At 42.5% G+C, this 14503-nt stretch overlaps 1 protein-coding gene across 2 annotated transcripts; it reads right to left on the reverse strand.

Annotated features, from left to right (window-relative positions):
* Positions 1-7233: 7233 nt before the first annotated feature.
* Positions 7234-13905, reverse strand: commd9 (COMM domain containing 9). 2 transcript variants are annotated; one of them, XM_031321201.1, is made up of 6 exons: positions 13787-13905; positions 12398-12514; positions 10346-10485; positions 8114-8148; positions 7867-7965; positions 7234-7395 (listed from the first exon to the last, which is right to left on the reverse strand). In XM_031321201.1, the coding sequence occupies exons 1-6, from the start codon at positions 13838-13840 to the stop codon at positions 7253-7255; spliced, it is 588 nt and encodes a 195-aa protein (XP_031177061.1). In that variant the 5' UTR covers positions 13841-13905; the 3' UTR covers positions 7234-7252. The 2 variants fall into 2 exon arrangements, with proteins under 2 accessions (XP_031177061.1, XP_031177060.1); XM_031321200.1 differs by having other exon boundaries at positions 7234-7390; positions 7862-7965.
* Positions 13906-14503: the final 598 nt, after the last annotated feature.

A 14503-nucleotide genomic window follows, 5' to 3' on the forward strand; every position in this document is an offset into this window, starting at 1 on the left:
ATGCAGCAGCACTTTTGTGGAAGGTCAGTAAAGTATGGACTATTAGGGGCACAGACATTGTTTATTGTATTGTGATATTAATAATAAATGTTACGTTACTAAACTGAAATGTTTACTGTGTCATTCATGTTCTGCATGTTGTTTCACTGTAGCCTTCAGTCAAATTCTTGAGTCTAAGATTGTAAAATGATGAGATTTAATTTCATTGGATTTAGGTCGAAAATGCAGTGAGGCAGGGCAAGACAGGGATGGCAAGCACTGATGTGCAAAGAAAGTGGAATTCTGGTGTAAAGAAGAATGTAGGTCTGAAGAAGGTTACGCACATTAATTGTAACCATCACAGACCTAGCCAGATATATCCAGGCCCATCACTGCATTCAATGCAAGAATTAACAACCTCCCCGCAACTTTTTAAGAACCATAGAGAGTTCATAGCCCACAGCAATTCATCCGTGATGGCCCCACTGTTTAAGCTCCAGACAAATGGTCTTCTTCAGTTGAGTTACAGAGCAGATGGAGACAGCAGCAAGGCAGGCCTCAGCAAACATGATCCAGCCCACAATAACACACTCTGTCATACTGAACACAGCACAACCCTCACCTGTCCAAAGTGCACCAAGTTTTATGAGGACTGCATCAAAGTGTCCCATGTACAAGCAGATACACTGATGGAAGAAACCAGGATGCAAAGTTCTTCACAGTTATAGCATGATGCTAGAAAGCTGCGTATAACAGCCAGCACAGCAAAACAAGTCCCAAAAAGGAGCACCACTGATTCCAGAAAATTTCTAAATGAGCATCTGTACCCAACTTTCACCAGCAATACAGCAACGCAGCATGGCAAAGAAAATGAGATCAAGGTCATCACACTCATGGGGAGAAGAGAGGCCTGGTTGTGCACCCTGACTATCTTTGGTTGGGAGCCAGTCCAGATGGGATCCTTGATTCAACACAGCTCGTTGAGATCAAGTGCCCCTTCAAGAGTTGCATGTCACTGACAGAATTTCTGGGACGGCCAAATGGTGACATCAAAAGATTAGGTGATGAACAGTACCTGATCCCTCGCCTCGGGATCCCCCAGTCGGAGCTGGTTAATGTGGCTCGGGAAAGGGAAGTTTGGGGTCCCCTGCTGGAGCTGCTACCCCCGCGACCCGTTACCGGATAAGCGGAAGAAGATGGATGGACAGTACCTGATCCTTCCCAAAGGAAAGGATGGATACTACCTGCAGGTAAATACAATGTTTTCAAGTAGATTAGCTCTATTATTAGCCAAACAATGTTTTTTTATATCTATTTCAATGTTTGTTTTTTTTCACCAACATGCACTAACAATCCTTATTTCAGACACAATTGACCATGATGTGTGTGGGCCTACAGAGCTGCAAGCTGGTCATCTGGACACCAAGTGAGGACATTGAAATGGACGTTCGATTTGACAAAAACTACACAGATGCACAAGTTCAACAACTGCAGAATTTCTACTTTTCACACATGCTACCGAGATTGGCTGATGATTTTGCTGACAAGAAGATAAATCTCTGCCCAACATACCTGCAGATCTTAATGAGTAGTTGAGGCAGGGTTTACACTGTATAATCAGTTTTATTGGTTGCATATTCTGAAGAAATATACCTACACAAAGACAGTGTAATGCTCTTTCACTAGTTTAAATAGAAAACAAAAGAATTTTTCAGTTGATTGACAGTTCCACTTTTATTGAAAGTTTTAAGGTGAAAGCCAGTTGGTTGAGCTGACAAAACAAATATATTAAAGTTAAATAGTTACCTGTATAAACATTGTAAATACATTTTTGTAAATTAACTCAATTATATGAAATAACTTGTACATGTTAGTTAATTATAAGAATACATTAATTTGTCATTTGAATTTTTCTCTTCCACTTAGCGTTTCTACACATGACAGCACTCCCACAGACTGTTAATATTAAGCACTCCACACTCCACCGTCCTCTTAATACAGCCATGCACTCCACTTGAGGAGCAGTCGGCTCGGCAGCTCTCAAAATCTGTTAAACTGACCTTTGTCGATCAAAAAACAGACAGATTCAGCAACTGCACGGCCTATTTCTCTCTTAAAATGTTTTCAGAAACATATTGTATAATGTTTTGGTGAACTATCTTCGTAAAATACGAGACCGTTTTCAGTAAGTGGTTATTACACATTAGCAGTGTACTGACGAAAAAAGTGTTTTTCCATTTTCTCATATCTCATAGTAGCAGCTAGATTCACCGATTATAATTCATAACTTAAAAATACACTAGAAAAAAAAAAAAAAAAATAAAACAAGGCATGGATCACCACACTGGTGGGTCGTCATGAGTAAAAACATGTTTTCCATTCAACTGATAAAGTGCCTTGGGCAATATTATATAGGGATCTCCTGAATTCATAAAACCAATTTTTATGGGTGGCTCAAACATGCCACCCATAAAAATTCCTGCATTCAAAAAGAATATGAACATTCAGTATGCTCCGCAAAATTATTGTTTTTGTGTCTATTTGCTTGAAATAAGCTCCCCTCGCAGATTTACAAGTGCTGCACAGATCTTTAGTATTTTGTCAATTTTAGTGACAGAATGAATAGGCACAGTTTGTGAGAGGATCTTGTACACCTTAAGACGCCTGATAGCTCGCTCAATGTGTATGCGGACATTAGCAATGCGCCTTGTGCGAGTGACCTGCTCATTGGTCAGCTGGCTTTTCTTACGCGTAAAGGCTGGCGTAACGTTTCGTTCCTCCAGCAAATCCCTGATGGTGAAGCCACGGCCCCCCGTCACCTCATCTCCGGCACGCAGATGGTCGAGAAACCCAGAGTTCTGTGTGATGAATCTATCGCTACATTTGCCACCATAAGCTTCTGAAATGTACATAACAATTCCAGATGGAGCAGTTGCTACTAGGTACTTGACAGTATTGCTAGCATAGTAGTGACTGTAAGATTCAGTTCGTGAGTCTAGATTTTTAGCCTTCTGAAGGACACTTTCTGTGCAGTCAATTATGCATGTTGTGTTTGGAAAACTGTCCTTAAAAGCCTTCAGCAAAGTGGCCTTTCTTGTTTCACGAGGCAGCCATGGAATGAGATCCTGGGTGTGCTCAGCAATCACATCTATCCAGAATTTCAGTGTTTTACTGACTTGACCAGGTGACATTTTGAAGCGTTTTGCTAAATCCACAATAACAAAGTTCTGTCTAAGCTTCATCAATGTCAACAGGATTTGGTCCTCTGCTGGCAGTGTTGATGATTTGGGGGCAAAATGTTGCAAGCAAGACACAAGTGTTTTAAATCCAAGTAGCGGAGTCCCTGTGTACAGCAAACAGTCTGCATCATCTTTCAATGTTAACTCTGCAACAGGCAGCGAATCAGAAGACGGGGCAGTTGTCACACCACATGTGATAGTAGGTCCTTTGGAGTAGATGTGGTCCTCCATTGCTGGGTCTGACCACTGTGTTTGGGCATCCTGGAAGGTCTGTGAAGTAGGGCCTGGCTCCCCAGAAACCTCCATCACATCAGGCACATCTGCAGGGAATACATTAATTACATATTTATGTTACAACATGAGATTTATAACTGCAGTAGTATCAGTTCAGGTATATGGAAAGTACATAAGGATTGACTTAAATTAAATGTACAAATTTGAACCACAGTATTTAAATAAATTGATATTCATGTTTAGATTGTGATATTCTTTGTGAAGTACACAGAAAAGCATAACAAGAACTACTAACGTTACTACTTTTAAAAACATTAACGTGTCTGTGCCTTATTTGTTGCTGTTCTCAGACTTTTTTCCACTGCAAAATAAGCACTCTGGCTTAGTGACATCTAGACACATAGAGTGCGTTTAATAATCTCAAAACAGATATTCTGTAAATGTTAACTAAAAGAGGGAACGAAATTAACTCCTGCCACAGTGTGCCAAGTGCAGGATAAAACTTTGTGCTAGGTTAAAATATCAGGCCATCTGTCTACCACCATGGCAGACACTTTTTCTTATATTAATTTTAAGCATTTCAAGAACAGTTAAGGTATTTAAAAAAACTGTATACGGACAACTAACAAGCTAACGTTAGTGGACCTACCTGTGACATGTGGAGTCCTGGGTCGGCGTCTCTTCTCCGGTGGCTTCTCGTAACCGAGAACAAGCGTTGGGTACGGGTTATCCTGTGTTGGCTTCTTGTCAATGAAGTGAAATGAGCACACAAACAGATGTTTGGGGGGCTCTTTTAGGGCGTTTTCACACATACCTCATTTGGTCCGGACTTTCGGACTTTTCAGTTTGATCCGAACCAAAATTAGAGGTGTGAAACCTCCCCCGGACCACGGTCCGGATCAAAAGACCAAATTTTGGTCCGACCAAAAGAGGTGGTCTCGGTCCGGACCAAACATGGTCCAGTTCGTTTATAGTGTGAAAGCATTTTTTGGATGGTTCGGACCAAATAGAAGAAGCTCTGGCAGACTCTCCTTGTGTTACAAGACCGGGGAAGCTCCTTTAAGGAATAGCTCGGTGCTTAGTGTGTAGACTACATGAGAGAGTGACGGTGAATGTGCTCAGAGCAGACAGCTGTCGGCTGTCAGAGCAGAGAATACATCAGCAGTTTATTTGTTAAGTGGTAGTAAATGTACAGTGTAGGTTTCTGTTTGTCTCTGAATAAATTCTCCATAAAGTTCCAGTGTCTCGCTTGTCAACATCACAACAAAACAAAAAGAGCCGCGGCCGTATGGGAGAGCAGCAGTCAGTAGGAGAGAGCAGCAGTCAGTAGGAGAGAGCAGCAGTCAGCTGAAAAAACTCCGACCCAGAGAGAGGAGACGAGAGGACGGGGAAGCCCGTCTACAAACCAATCAATTACAAGTATCTGGAGATGCAGCTCACGTATGTGATGACGGCAGGACGTAGTTTTGTCACGTAGAGATCTTTAGTGCGCTTGCATAACTGCAGTGTGAAACCAAAACTTACCGGATCAAATGTAGACAACGTAACAAAAACATGAACCTTGGTCCGGACCTTGGTTCAGACTTTCATGTGTGAAAACGCCCTTAGGTTTAAGTTCTTAAGCCATTTTGGTTCATCTTCTTGTGGGCGATGAAAACTGTACCACCGTTGGCATGGACACTCGGCTTTAGTTTTTGGCTTGTGTTCATAACACTCACGTTACAGCCACTGACTTAATTTTGTGCGGTGATTTGTACAACCCCAAACAGCACATGTTGTCCCTGAGCTCCTTAACGACATCTCAACCACTTTACAATAATAGAAAACGATCCGAAAACACCTAAAATATACTTAGCCTCTTTGCTAATTAGCTGACTCACAACCGTTGGAATGCTACTTCCGCTGTCTCACCGGAAGTTTCACCCACATTCTTTTTTACATTAGTGCCCCCCGGAAACAGGTGGATAAAATTGAATAAAACTTGCAAAGAGTTGGGTTGCAGAGCGCCTCCACGCTATTTATTTTGAAAATTTGATATAGAAAACAACAGGAGGGTTGTTGAAATAAAAACAGGAAATAATACGACCCAAAGAACTGCAGAATGAGATTATATTTTTGCAGTTTTATCCAACAAATATTTTGTGTTTTTTACCAACTGGCTGACTGACGATGAACCAGTCCTCAGAATATACACATTAAATGTAAATTAAGTGATTAATTAACTTGTTAATAAGTTCCTTGGTGAGGAGAGGAAAAACAGATAAGGTAACGTGACATCATGACTTCACGTAAACATACACGCCACTTTCTTAAGCCAAGTGGCGTGTTACTGTGGACAGGATGCAGAACGGCTGCGTGCTCCGCCGTCCGTCAACACCCACCAGGTCCAGATTTGTTGTGTAACAGCTGCGGCCAGCCGACCACGAGATCTCACGAATTCACATATGTACGCGCGATATAACAGGATGTAGTTTCTATAAACAGAACCACAAAACCACCACCAGTTAGTTTCCATCCAGAGGAGTAGAGGGGAAACTACTCTGAGCTGTGTTTTCAAGGTGTAGTGCAGGAAATATGATCCGCCGTGAGCACGCTGGATTTTAATTTGAAAATCACCCGGATGTTTTATTTTGTTTCTGTGCTCGACTTCCTGTCCCGCACTATCTGCCGTGTGCTGAGTTGCTGCGGAGCTCTCCGGCGTCCGGCAACAATAGAAGCTCTGGTATCTGCTCCGGAGGGCTGGGACCGCCGGAGCTGGGACGGAGTCGGGACGCAGACGTTCTGCATCCAGTGGAAATACACACACTGACTTTAATGGAAACCTAATGACTCTGTCGACGTTCCGGAGACGTTCCGCAGACGTACCGCATCCAGTGGAAATTGCCGGTTAGCTGGACGTATTCTGAGCTATCAGCGTGGATGTCTACGCTGTATACAGCGGACAGAAACATACACGCCACTTTGCGTGTTAACACGAGAACAAAGCTATGGTTGGGTTTAGGTTTAGGTCTCCTGGTGAAAGTCTCCTGTGTTTGACCCGTCCTCCCCCCCGACCAAATTCCCTACGCAGATTTTCCCCCTTTCATACTACTCGCTACGGCGTCAATTCACACTCAATCACAAGGTAATGTAAGTCAACGGAGGCTGAACGGCGTTGATAAACACGCTAAAGAGCGAGTATGCGTAGGGCTGCACGATATGACCTAAAATCAAAATCACGATTAATTGCACATTTTACCTCGATAACGGTAAATTAACGATAATTAATCACGTTGTTCTAAATCACCTTTTCTGGAGCCAAAATGTTTCCAGACGACGGACACTGTGGTTTTTTTGGGGCACAGGTTGCTCAGTTGACTCGGTGTTTGAGTTATCCTCCATTATGCGTTCCATGCGGCGGACTGGTCCGGGCCAATCACGTGACTGCACACGCGGTAGAATGTTTTTAAGGAGAAAGTAGGCCTATCAACAGGAATAAATTATCAAAATAATCATCATGGGAAAAATATGTCGATAACAGCTTCAGAATTTCGATGTCGATACATTTTCGATTAATCGTCCAGCCCTAAGTATGCGTCTTGATAACACGCCAATAATGGTATACTAATTGGCGTTAAGGTCATACATACGCCATTTTCATGACATCAGTCTGGAAAAAGCAGCAAAATTGTCCGAAAAAGCAACAAAACCTTGTGAAAAAGCCCAGAATGGATTATTGTAAATTATTTTCACGGTGGATTAATCTCGGCGCCAGGCGGCTTCAGTCCAAGGGCGTCCTGTCGCTGTAGGAACCGCTGGTCTTATTTCCCGGCGACCACGGACAGCTGGTCTCGGATGCGTCCCAGTCCGTCCAGGATGGTGTCCAGAGACTCGCGGCTCAGCTCCACCGTCACGGCCGACAGCGCCTCGCCGCCCGCGGCCGGACACGGATCCTCCATCTGGAAACACACGGAGGTCAGAACGCTCATTATCACGCTGGAGTCACCTGGCGATGGTTTCCTGGTGAATGGATCACTTATTCTGAGACAGAGATGTGGGGACAGAGACAGAGATGTGGAGACAGAGACAGAGCTGTGGAGACAGAGACAGAGCTGTGGGGACAGAGCTGTGGAGACAGAGACAGAGCTGTGGAGACAGAGACAGAGATGTGGGGACAGAGACAGAGATGTGGAGACAGAGACAGAGATGTGGAGACAGAGCTGTGGGGACAGAGCTGTGGGGACAGAGCTGTGGAGACAGAGACAGAGCTGTGGAGACAGAGCTGTGGGGACAGAGCTGTGGGGATAGGGATGTGGGGACAGAGCAGTGGAGACAGAGCTGTGGGCACACACACACACACACACACACACACACACACACACACACACACACACACAGAGACAGAGCTGTGGAGACGGAGCTGGACTCACCGTGAGCTGCACCAGGCAGGTCGGGACGGACATCCGACTGACTGAGTCTGAGCCGGTCACCATGTCCACTCTCCAGTCCAAGTCCTTCAGCTGGGGGAGGGAGACTACACACACACACACACACACACACACACACACACACACACACACACACACACACACACAGACAGACAGAGTTTGAGTGTAACAGGCTGTACCAGACGGAGGTATTAATGAGTATTAATGAGTATTAATGAGTGTGTGTGGACTCACTCTGATCACTGAGAGCTTCTGTTCTCCACGTGGGACTGAAACACGAGAGAGAGAGGTGTGATGTCATCACAGCCTGTAGTTACATCATACTAGCCAACCAATAGGAAGAGGGATGGTCTGGGAGGCTTTATTTTACACATCGCAGTCATTTCCCAGAAAGCACCGTGACATTCGTTATTATTAAACAGAAGAATTAGAGAAAGAGCTGGACTGAAAGATGTGGAGCAAAATTCAACAAATGTGGAGAGGTAAGTGTGTGTGTGTGTGTTTCTCTATATGTCTCTGTGTGTGTGTGTGTGTGTGTGTGTGTGTGTGTGTGTGTGTATGTGTATGTACAGTGGGGAGTATTTGATCCACTGCTGATTTTGCAGGTTTTCCTACTTACACAGCATGTAGAGGTCTGTAATTTGTATTATAGGTACTCTTCAACTGTGAGAGACGGAATCTAAAACAAAAATCCAGAAAATCAGATTTTTAAATAATGAATTTGCATTTTATTGCATGACATAAGTATTTGATCACCTACCAACCAGTAAGAACTCCGTCTCTCACAGACCTGTTAGTTTTTCTTTAAGAAGCCCTCCTGTTCTCCACTCATTACCTGTATTACCTGCACCAGTCAGGTATAACATCAGGGATAACATTGTAGACCTGCACAAGGCTGGGATGGGCTACAGGACAATAGGCAAGCAGCTTGGTGAGAAGGCAACTGTTAAGGCGCAATTATTAGAACATGGAAGAAGTTCAAGATGACGGTCAATCTCCCTCGGTCTGGGGCTCCATGCAAGATCTCACCTCGTTGGGGCATCAATGATTATGAGGAAGGTGAGGGATCAGCCCAGAACTAAACGGCAGGACCTGGTCAATGACCTGAAGAGAGCTGGGACCACAGTCTCAAAGAAAACCATTAGTAACACACTACGCCGTCATGGATTAAAATCCTGCAGCGCACGCACGGTCCCCCTGCTCAAGCCAGCGCACGTCCAGGCCCGTCTGAAGTTTGCCAATGACCATCTGGATGATCCAGACCAGGGGTCACCAACCTTTTTGAAACTGAGAGCTACTTCATGGGTACTGAGTCATACAAAGGGCTACCAGTTTGATACACTCTTCTGAAATAAAAAAATTGCTCAGTTTGCCTTTAGTTATATATGATTATTAATGATTAATGATACTCATCTATGTGAAGACACTAATTAATGATCAGTTAATCAGTTAATGATTTCTCACAATAATTATCAACAATGACTTAACAAGGTGGGAAACAGATAATATCAATATTCAATTTTCATTTTTAGAACAGGCCTGAGGGCTCCTCATGTGGTCCTTGGGGGCTACCTGGTGCCCGCGGGCCCCGTGTTGGTGACATGTGGTCTGAAGAGACAAAAATAGAGCTTTTTGGTCTAAACTCCACTCGCCGTGTTTGGAGGAAGAAGAAGGATGAGTACAACCCCAAGAACACCATCCCAACCGTGAAGCATGGACGTGGAAACATCATTCTTTGGGGATGCTTTTCTGCAAAGGGGACAGGAGGACTGCACCGTGTTGAGGGGAGGATGGATGGGGCCAACAACCTCCTTCCCTCAGTAAGAGCATTGAAGATGGGTCGTGGCTGGGTCTTCCAGCATGACAACGACCCGAAACACACAGCCAGGGCAACTAAGGAGTGGTTCTGTAAGAAGCATCTCTAGGTCCTGGAGTGGCCTAGCCAGTCTCCAGACCTGAACCCAGTAGAACGTCTTTGGAGGGAGCTGAAAGTCCCGAAACCTGAAGGATCTGGAGGTCTGTATGGAGGAGTGGGCCAGAATCCCTGCTGCAGTGTGAGCAAACCTGGTCAAGAACTACAGGAAACCTATCAAGAACTACAGGAAACCTATCAAGAACTACAGGAAACCTATCAAGAACTACAGGAAACGTATCAAGAACTACAGGAAACGTATGATCTCTGTAATTGCAAACAAAGGTTTCTGTACCAAATATTAAGTTCTGCTTAATGCATGCAATAAAATGAAAATTAATTATTTAAAAATCATACAATCTGATTTTCTGGATTTTTGTTTTAGATTCCGTCTCTCACAGTACCTATGATAAGAATTACAGACTTCTACATGCTTTGTAAGTAGGAAAACCTCTCCACTGTATGTATGTGTGTGTGTGAGTGAGTGAGTGAGTGAGTGAGTGAGTGAGTGAGTGAGTGAGTGAGTGAGTGAGTGAGTGAGTGTGTGTGTGGACCTGTTCTCCAGCAGGATCTTGGTGATCAGGTTCTTCAGACTGGAGTGGAAGGAGTCGGGGAACAGCTGCAGGATCTGCTCCGGAGAGACCAGGTTATAGAAGAGGACGTGGTGGGACACAACGTGGAGAGACTGGACCAGCTGGGGGGGGGGAGAGAGAGAGAGAGAGAGAGAGAGGGAGAGAGAGAGAGAGAGAGAGAGAGAGAGAGAGAGAGAGAGAGAGAGAGAGAGAGACAGAGAGAGAGAGAGAGAGCGAGAGAGAGAGAGAGACAGAGAGAGAGAGAGAGAGAGAGAGAGAGAAAGAAAGAGAGACAGGGAGAGAGAAAGAGAGAGAGACAGAGAGAGAGAGAAAGAGAGAGAGAGAGAGAGAAAGAGAGAGAAAGAGAGACAGGGAGAGACAGAGAGAGAGGGAGGTCATCTGTTAACTGTGTAACATCTGTGTGACACAGATTTGTCTGAAGCCTGGGCTGCATGGATGTGTGTGTGTCTGTGTGAGTAAGTAAGTAAAGTTTATTTTTATATCACATTTAAAAACAGCTCGTGCTGACCAAAGTGCTACATAGCGCATTAGCCACAGGGTAAAAAAATAAAATAAAATACACTTACAAATCAGGGATTTAGGCTAAAACGACATCAAAAGACAAGCACTTAATTACAAACATAGCAGAGTAAGACAATTAAGATGCCGGGAAGGCCAATGTAAAAAAGGTGAGTTTTGAGCCTGGCTTTGAATATCACAATTGAAGGGGAACTTCTGATGTCAGGCGGCAGTTGGTTCCACAGCTGAGGGCCAGCAACAGAAAAGGCTCTGTCACCTTTTTGGTTAAGCCAGGACCGTGGGACATGGAGGAGGCCTTGGCTGGAGGATCTGAGGGACCTGGGTGTGTGTGTGTGTGTGTGTGTGTGTGTGTGTGTGTGTCTATTAGGCCTGCAGCGACGCGTCGATCACGTCGACGTCAAAATTACGTCGACGTCGTATTTTTGCATCGACGCTTCGCCACACACACATGTGGGAGACCAAAACATTGCAGGAAACAGCAACCTCCTCACAGAATTCCCAACAAAGCCCTGCAAAAAGCCCCATGAAAAGAAGAAGTCCTAAAAAAACAGCTCGCCCTTAATCATCGAGGGTATGGGAATACTTCAAATATAGTCCCAAGTACTAACGTTAGCTAAATTAATTTCATGTTTGTGTAGTGTGTTGTGTAGCCTGCGCACTTAGGTGGTGCTAGCTAACTATCTTAGCTCTCCGTGCAGTTTGTTCGTGCTAGGTTAGTAGCTAACGTTAACGTTAGCTAGCTACTGGCGCCTAGGCAGCTGTGTTTAGCTAACGTTAGTTATCATCTAATGTTGGCTTGAATGGTAGCTAGCTTACAGCTGCAGAACACAGCTATCTATAGTAGCTAACGTTAGCTAACGTGAACATTAGCTACTAACCTAGCACGAACAAACTGCACAGAGAGCTAAGATGCGTTGGTTAGCCTAGCACCACCAAAGTGCACAGCTGCATTAGCATGTAAACCTACAGAATAGCAGTTAAGAGAGTGAGTTTGATTATGCATCAGGTTTTATGTTGGGACTGTTATGTTGTGTTAAACAATCCAAGGAATGTCTGTACTGTGCACTGCACAGTGTTTTTCTTTTTTGCACTACAACTTGATTTTTTTGAACAAGAGAGTTATGTTGGTCTGTAAAAGAGTAAACAGGCTGGCCTTTCATTTTGTATAACAGTAAAATAATTATTTTATTTTGTGTAAAGCAGAAGATTTTTTGCTGTGCAAAATTGTTTAATAAAATATATTATTAAGAATTTTTTGGTATTTATGAGATACATTATGGTTTTTATTAATCGAGCAACAGAAAAATAATCGTTATATTAATCGTCCAATTAGTCGTTAGATTAGTCGACTAATCGATAAAATAATCGCCCGATTAATCGTTTAATAAATAATCGTTTACCCCCAGCTCTAGTGTGTGTGTGTGTGTGTGTGTGTGTGTGTGTGTGTGTGTGTGTGTGTGTGTGTGTGTGTGTGTGTGTGTGTGTGTGTGTTACCTGAGCAGCCTGGGCTGTGGGGATGCTGAGTGTAGCTGCTGTGGTGTCTGCCAGCCGGCGACTCGGCCCTCGGTGACTCTGAACGCAGACGTCCCTCACGGCGTCTTTGGACGGAGCCTCAGGAGACGACCACACATCACAGTCAACACAACAACAACAACAAAACAACAACAACAACAACAACCACCACAGACCAGCGTCAACACAACCTAACCCTAATTTACTTTAAGTGCTGTTAGGAAATATAAAAGCACACAACGTGTTCGTTTGATTCCTGAGGACGAAGGAGAAGGCTAGGGTCCAATTGAAAGTTTAAGCAAAAGGTTTAATGAACAACATGATGAAAATGATAAGACAAAAAGCAAATGTTACACTGCAGCTGACAGCGGACTGATCTACGTTTCTCCCTGATGGAGTCACATCAAAACAGTCTTGTGACATGACAACACAATACATCAATAAAACACTGCCAGCAGTGGACTGCCAAACATGCCTCCCCTTCGGGAGACACATTCAAACAGTCCTGAATCATTGTGAAGTTTCCAAATGTATCCTAAAGAGCTGAGGGTGGTTCCTCAAATTAAATCCCTCCGTATTGGTCAGATGTCTTCAAAGGAAAAGCTGTTCCTACTCCATGTGTCTTGTGGTCACACCCGGCCACAGGATCTCACCAAATCACTGTCAGTTGTTTCCAAACTACAGGAATACTCCTTCTTTGTCTGGCCCAACAGGGGATGGCTCTCAAAGCTCTAAACAATATGTCTCCTTGAGCTTCTACCTTTATGCTAAATAACAGACGTGACTTATTCAATAATTTAGAAGCTATGGTTGGGGTGAGGATTAGGGTTAATCAGCATTGAAACAATCATTTTCAGCTCAGTTTCAGTGTCACTCAGTCTCACAGCAGTTTACATTAAATAAGTTACATTTTTGACCTAAAAGTATATTGCTCTAAAACATCACCAATGTTTTAACTTTTTTAACTTCAACAGTGCGTAATTTGAAGGGAAATGTAGGAACACACAAGACCTCATTTTGAAAATGTCTTTAAATATGTGAACATGGGGCTGACCCCATTGATCTGACAGCTGTAGTTACTTCTCTAAAGACAGTTTTTCATCCTCTTTCTGTCCAGTGGAGCCCACGTGATCTCCTGATGTTGAATGTTTGTGAGAAACTACTTATAACAAAATAATCTGCGTCTTTAACTGAGTTTACATCCTGCAGCGGATCTGACCTGAACGAGACACGCTGATGCTAGCAGGCTAATTTAAACTATTTATTCATATCCAACAGTATTTATCAAACAGCTACAACAATACAACAATACATACAGTTTCCGTTTGACCGCCGAGAGTTTAAAAAGTGGCGTTATTAAAGCGGGAATACCTTCAGAAGAAGCTGCAAGTTGTCGAAATGTTCGCTGGAGACAGCGGCAGCCATGTTGACATGTGACGTCACGTGACAGCGGCGCTACTGCTCATGGGAAATGAAGTACGATCAAGAAATATCACAGATAAATAGATAGATAGATAGATAAATAGATAGATAGATAAATAGATAAATAGATAGATAGATAGATAGATAAATAGATAGATAGATAGATAGATAGATAGATAGATAGATAGATAGATAGATAGATAGATAGATAGATAGATAGTTAGAATATTATATGCATACAGAAATACAATTACTAGCCTATACTAGAATTTATAAATAAGATATAGAACACCTACTCAGAAAATATACTCAGAGGAATGAAAAAGACTTTATATACAAGTGTAGAATAAAAAATATACAACCTACATACATATATATTATAATAAAAATATTTATATAGAAAAAAATTTAAAAATAAAAAATAAAATATATATATATATATTTATATATTTATATAATATTATATATATATATATAATATACTATTATATATATAATATTATATATATATAATATTATATATATATATAATATACTATTATATATATAATATTATATATATATATATAATATACTATTATATATATATATTATATATATCTACATATATACATACATATACATATATATATATATATATATATATATATATATATGTATAGAAAG

Source organism: Sander lucioperca, chromosome 7, assembly GCF_008315115.2.
Source record: "Sander lucioperca isolate FBNREF2018 chromosome 7, SLUC_FBN_1.2, whole genome shotgun sequence".
In the NCBI taxonomy this organism is placed as follows: domain Eukaryota; kingdom Metazoa; phylum Chordata; class Actinopteri; order Perciformes; family Percidae; genus Sander; species Sander lucioperca.

Excerpts from the sequence above, each read along its gene's own strand:
- commd9 (XM_031321201.1), bottom strand. The coding sequence starts at position 13,840 with ATGGCTGCCGCTGTCTCCAGCGAACATTTCGACAACTTGCAGCTTCTT. Across the intron at positions 12,515-13,786 it reads ACTTGCAGCTTCTTCTGAAG|GCTCCGTCCAAAGACGCCGT; the intron begins GTATTCCCGCTT and ends TCGTCTCCTGAG. Across the intron at positions 7,396-7,866 it reads CCCGACCTGCCTGGTGCAGC|TCCAGATGGAGGATCCGTGT; the intron begins TCACGGTGAGTC and ends CCTCCGTGTGTT.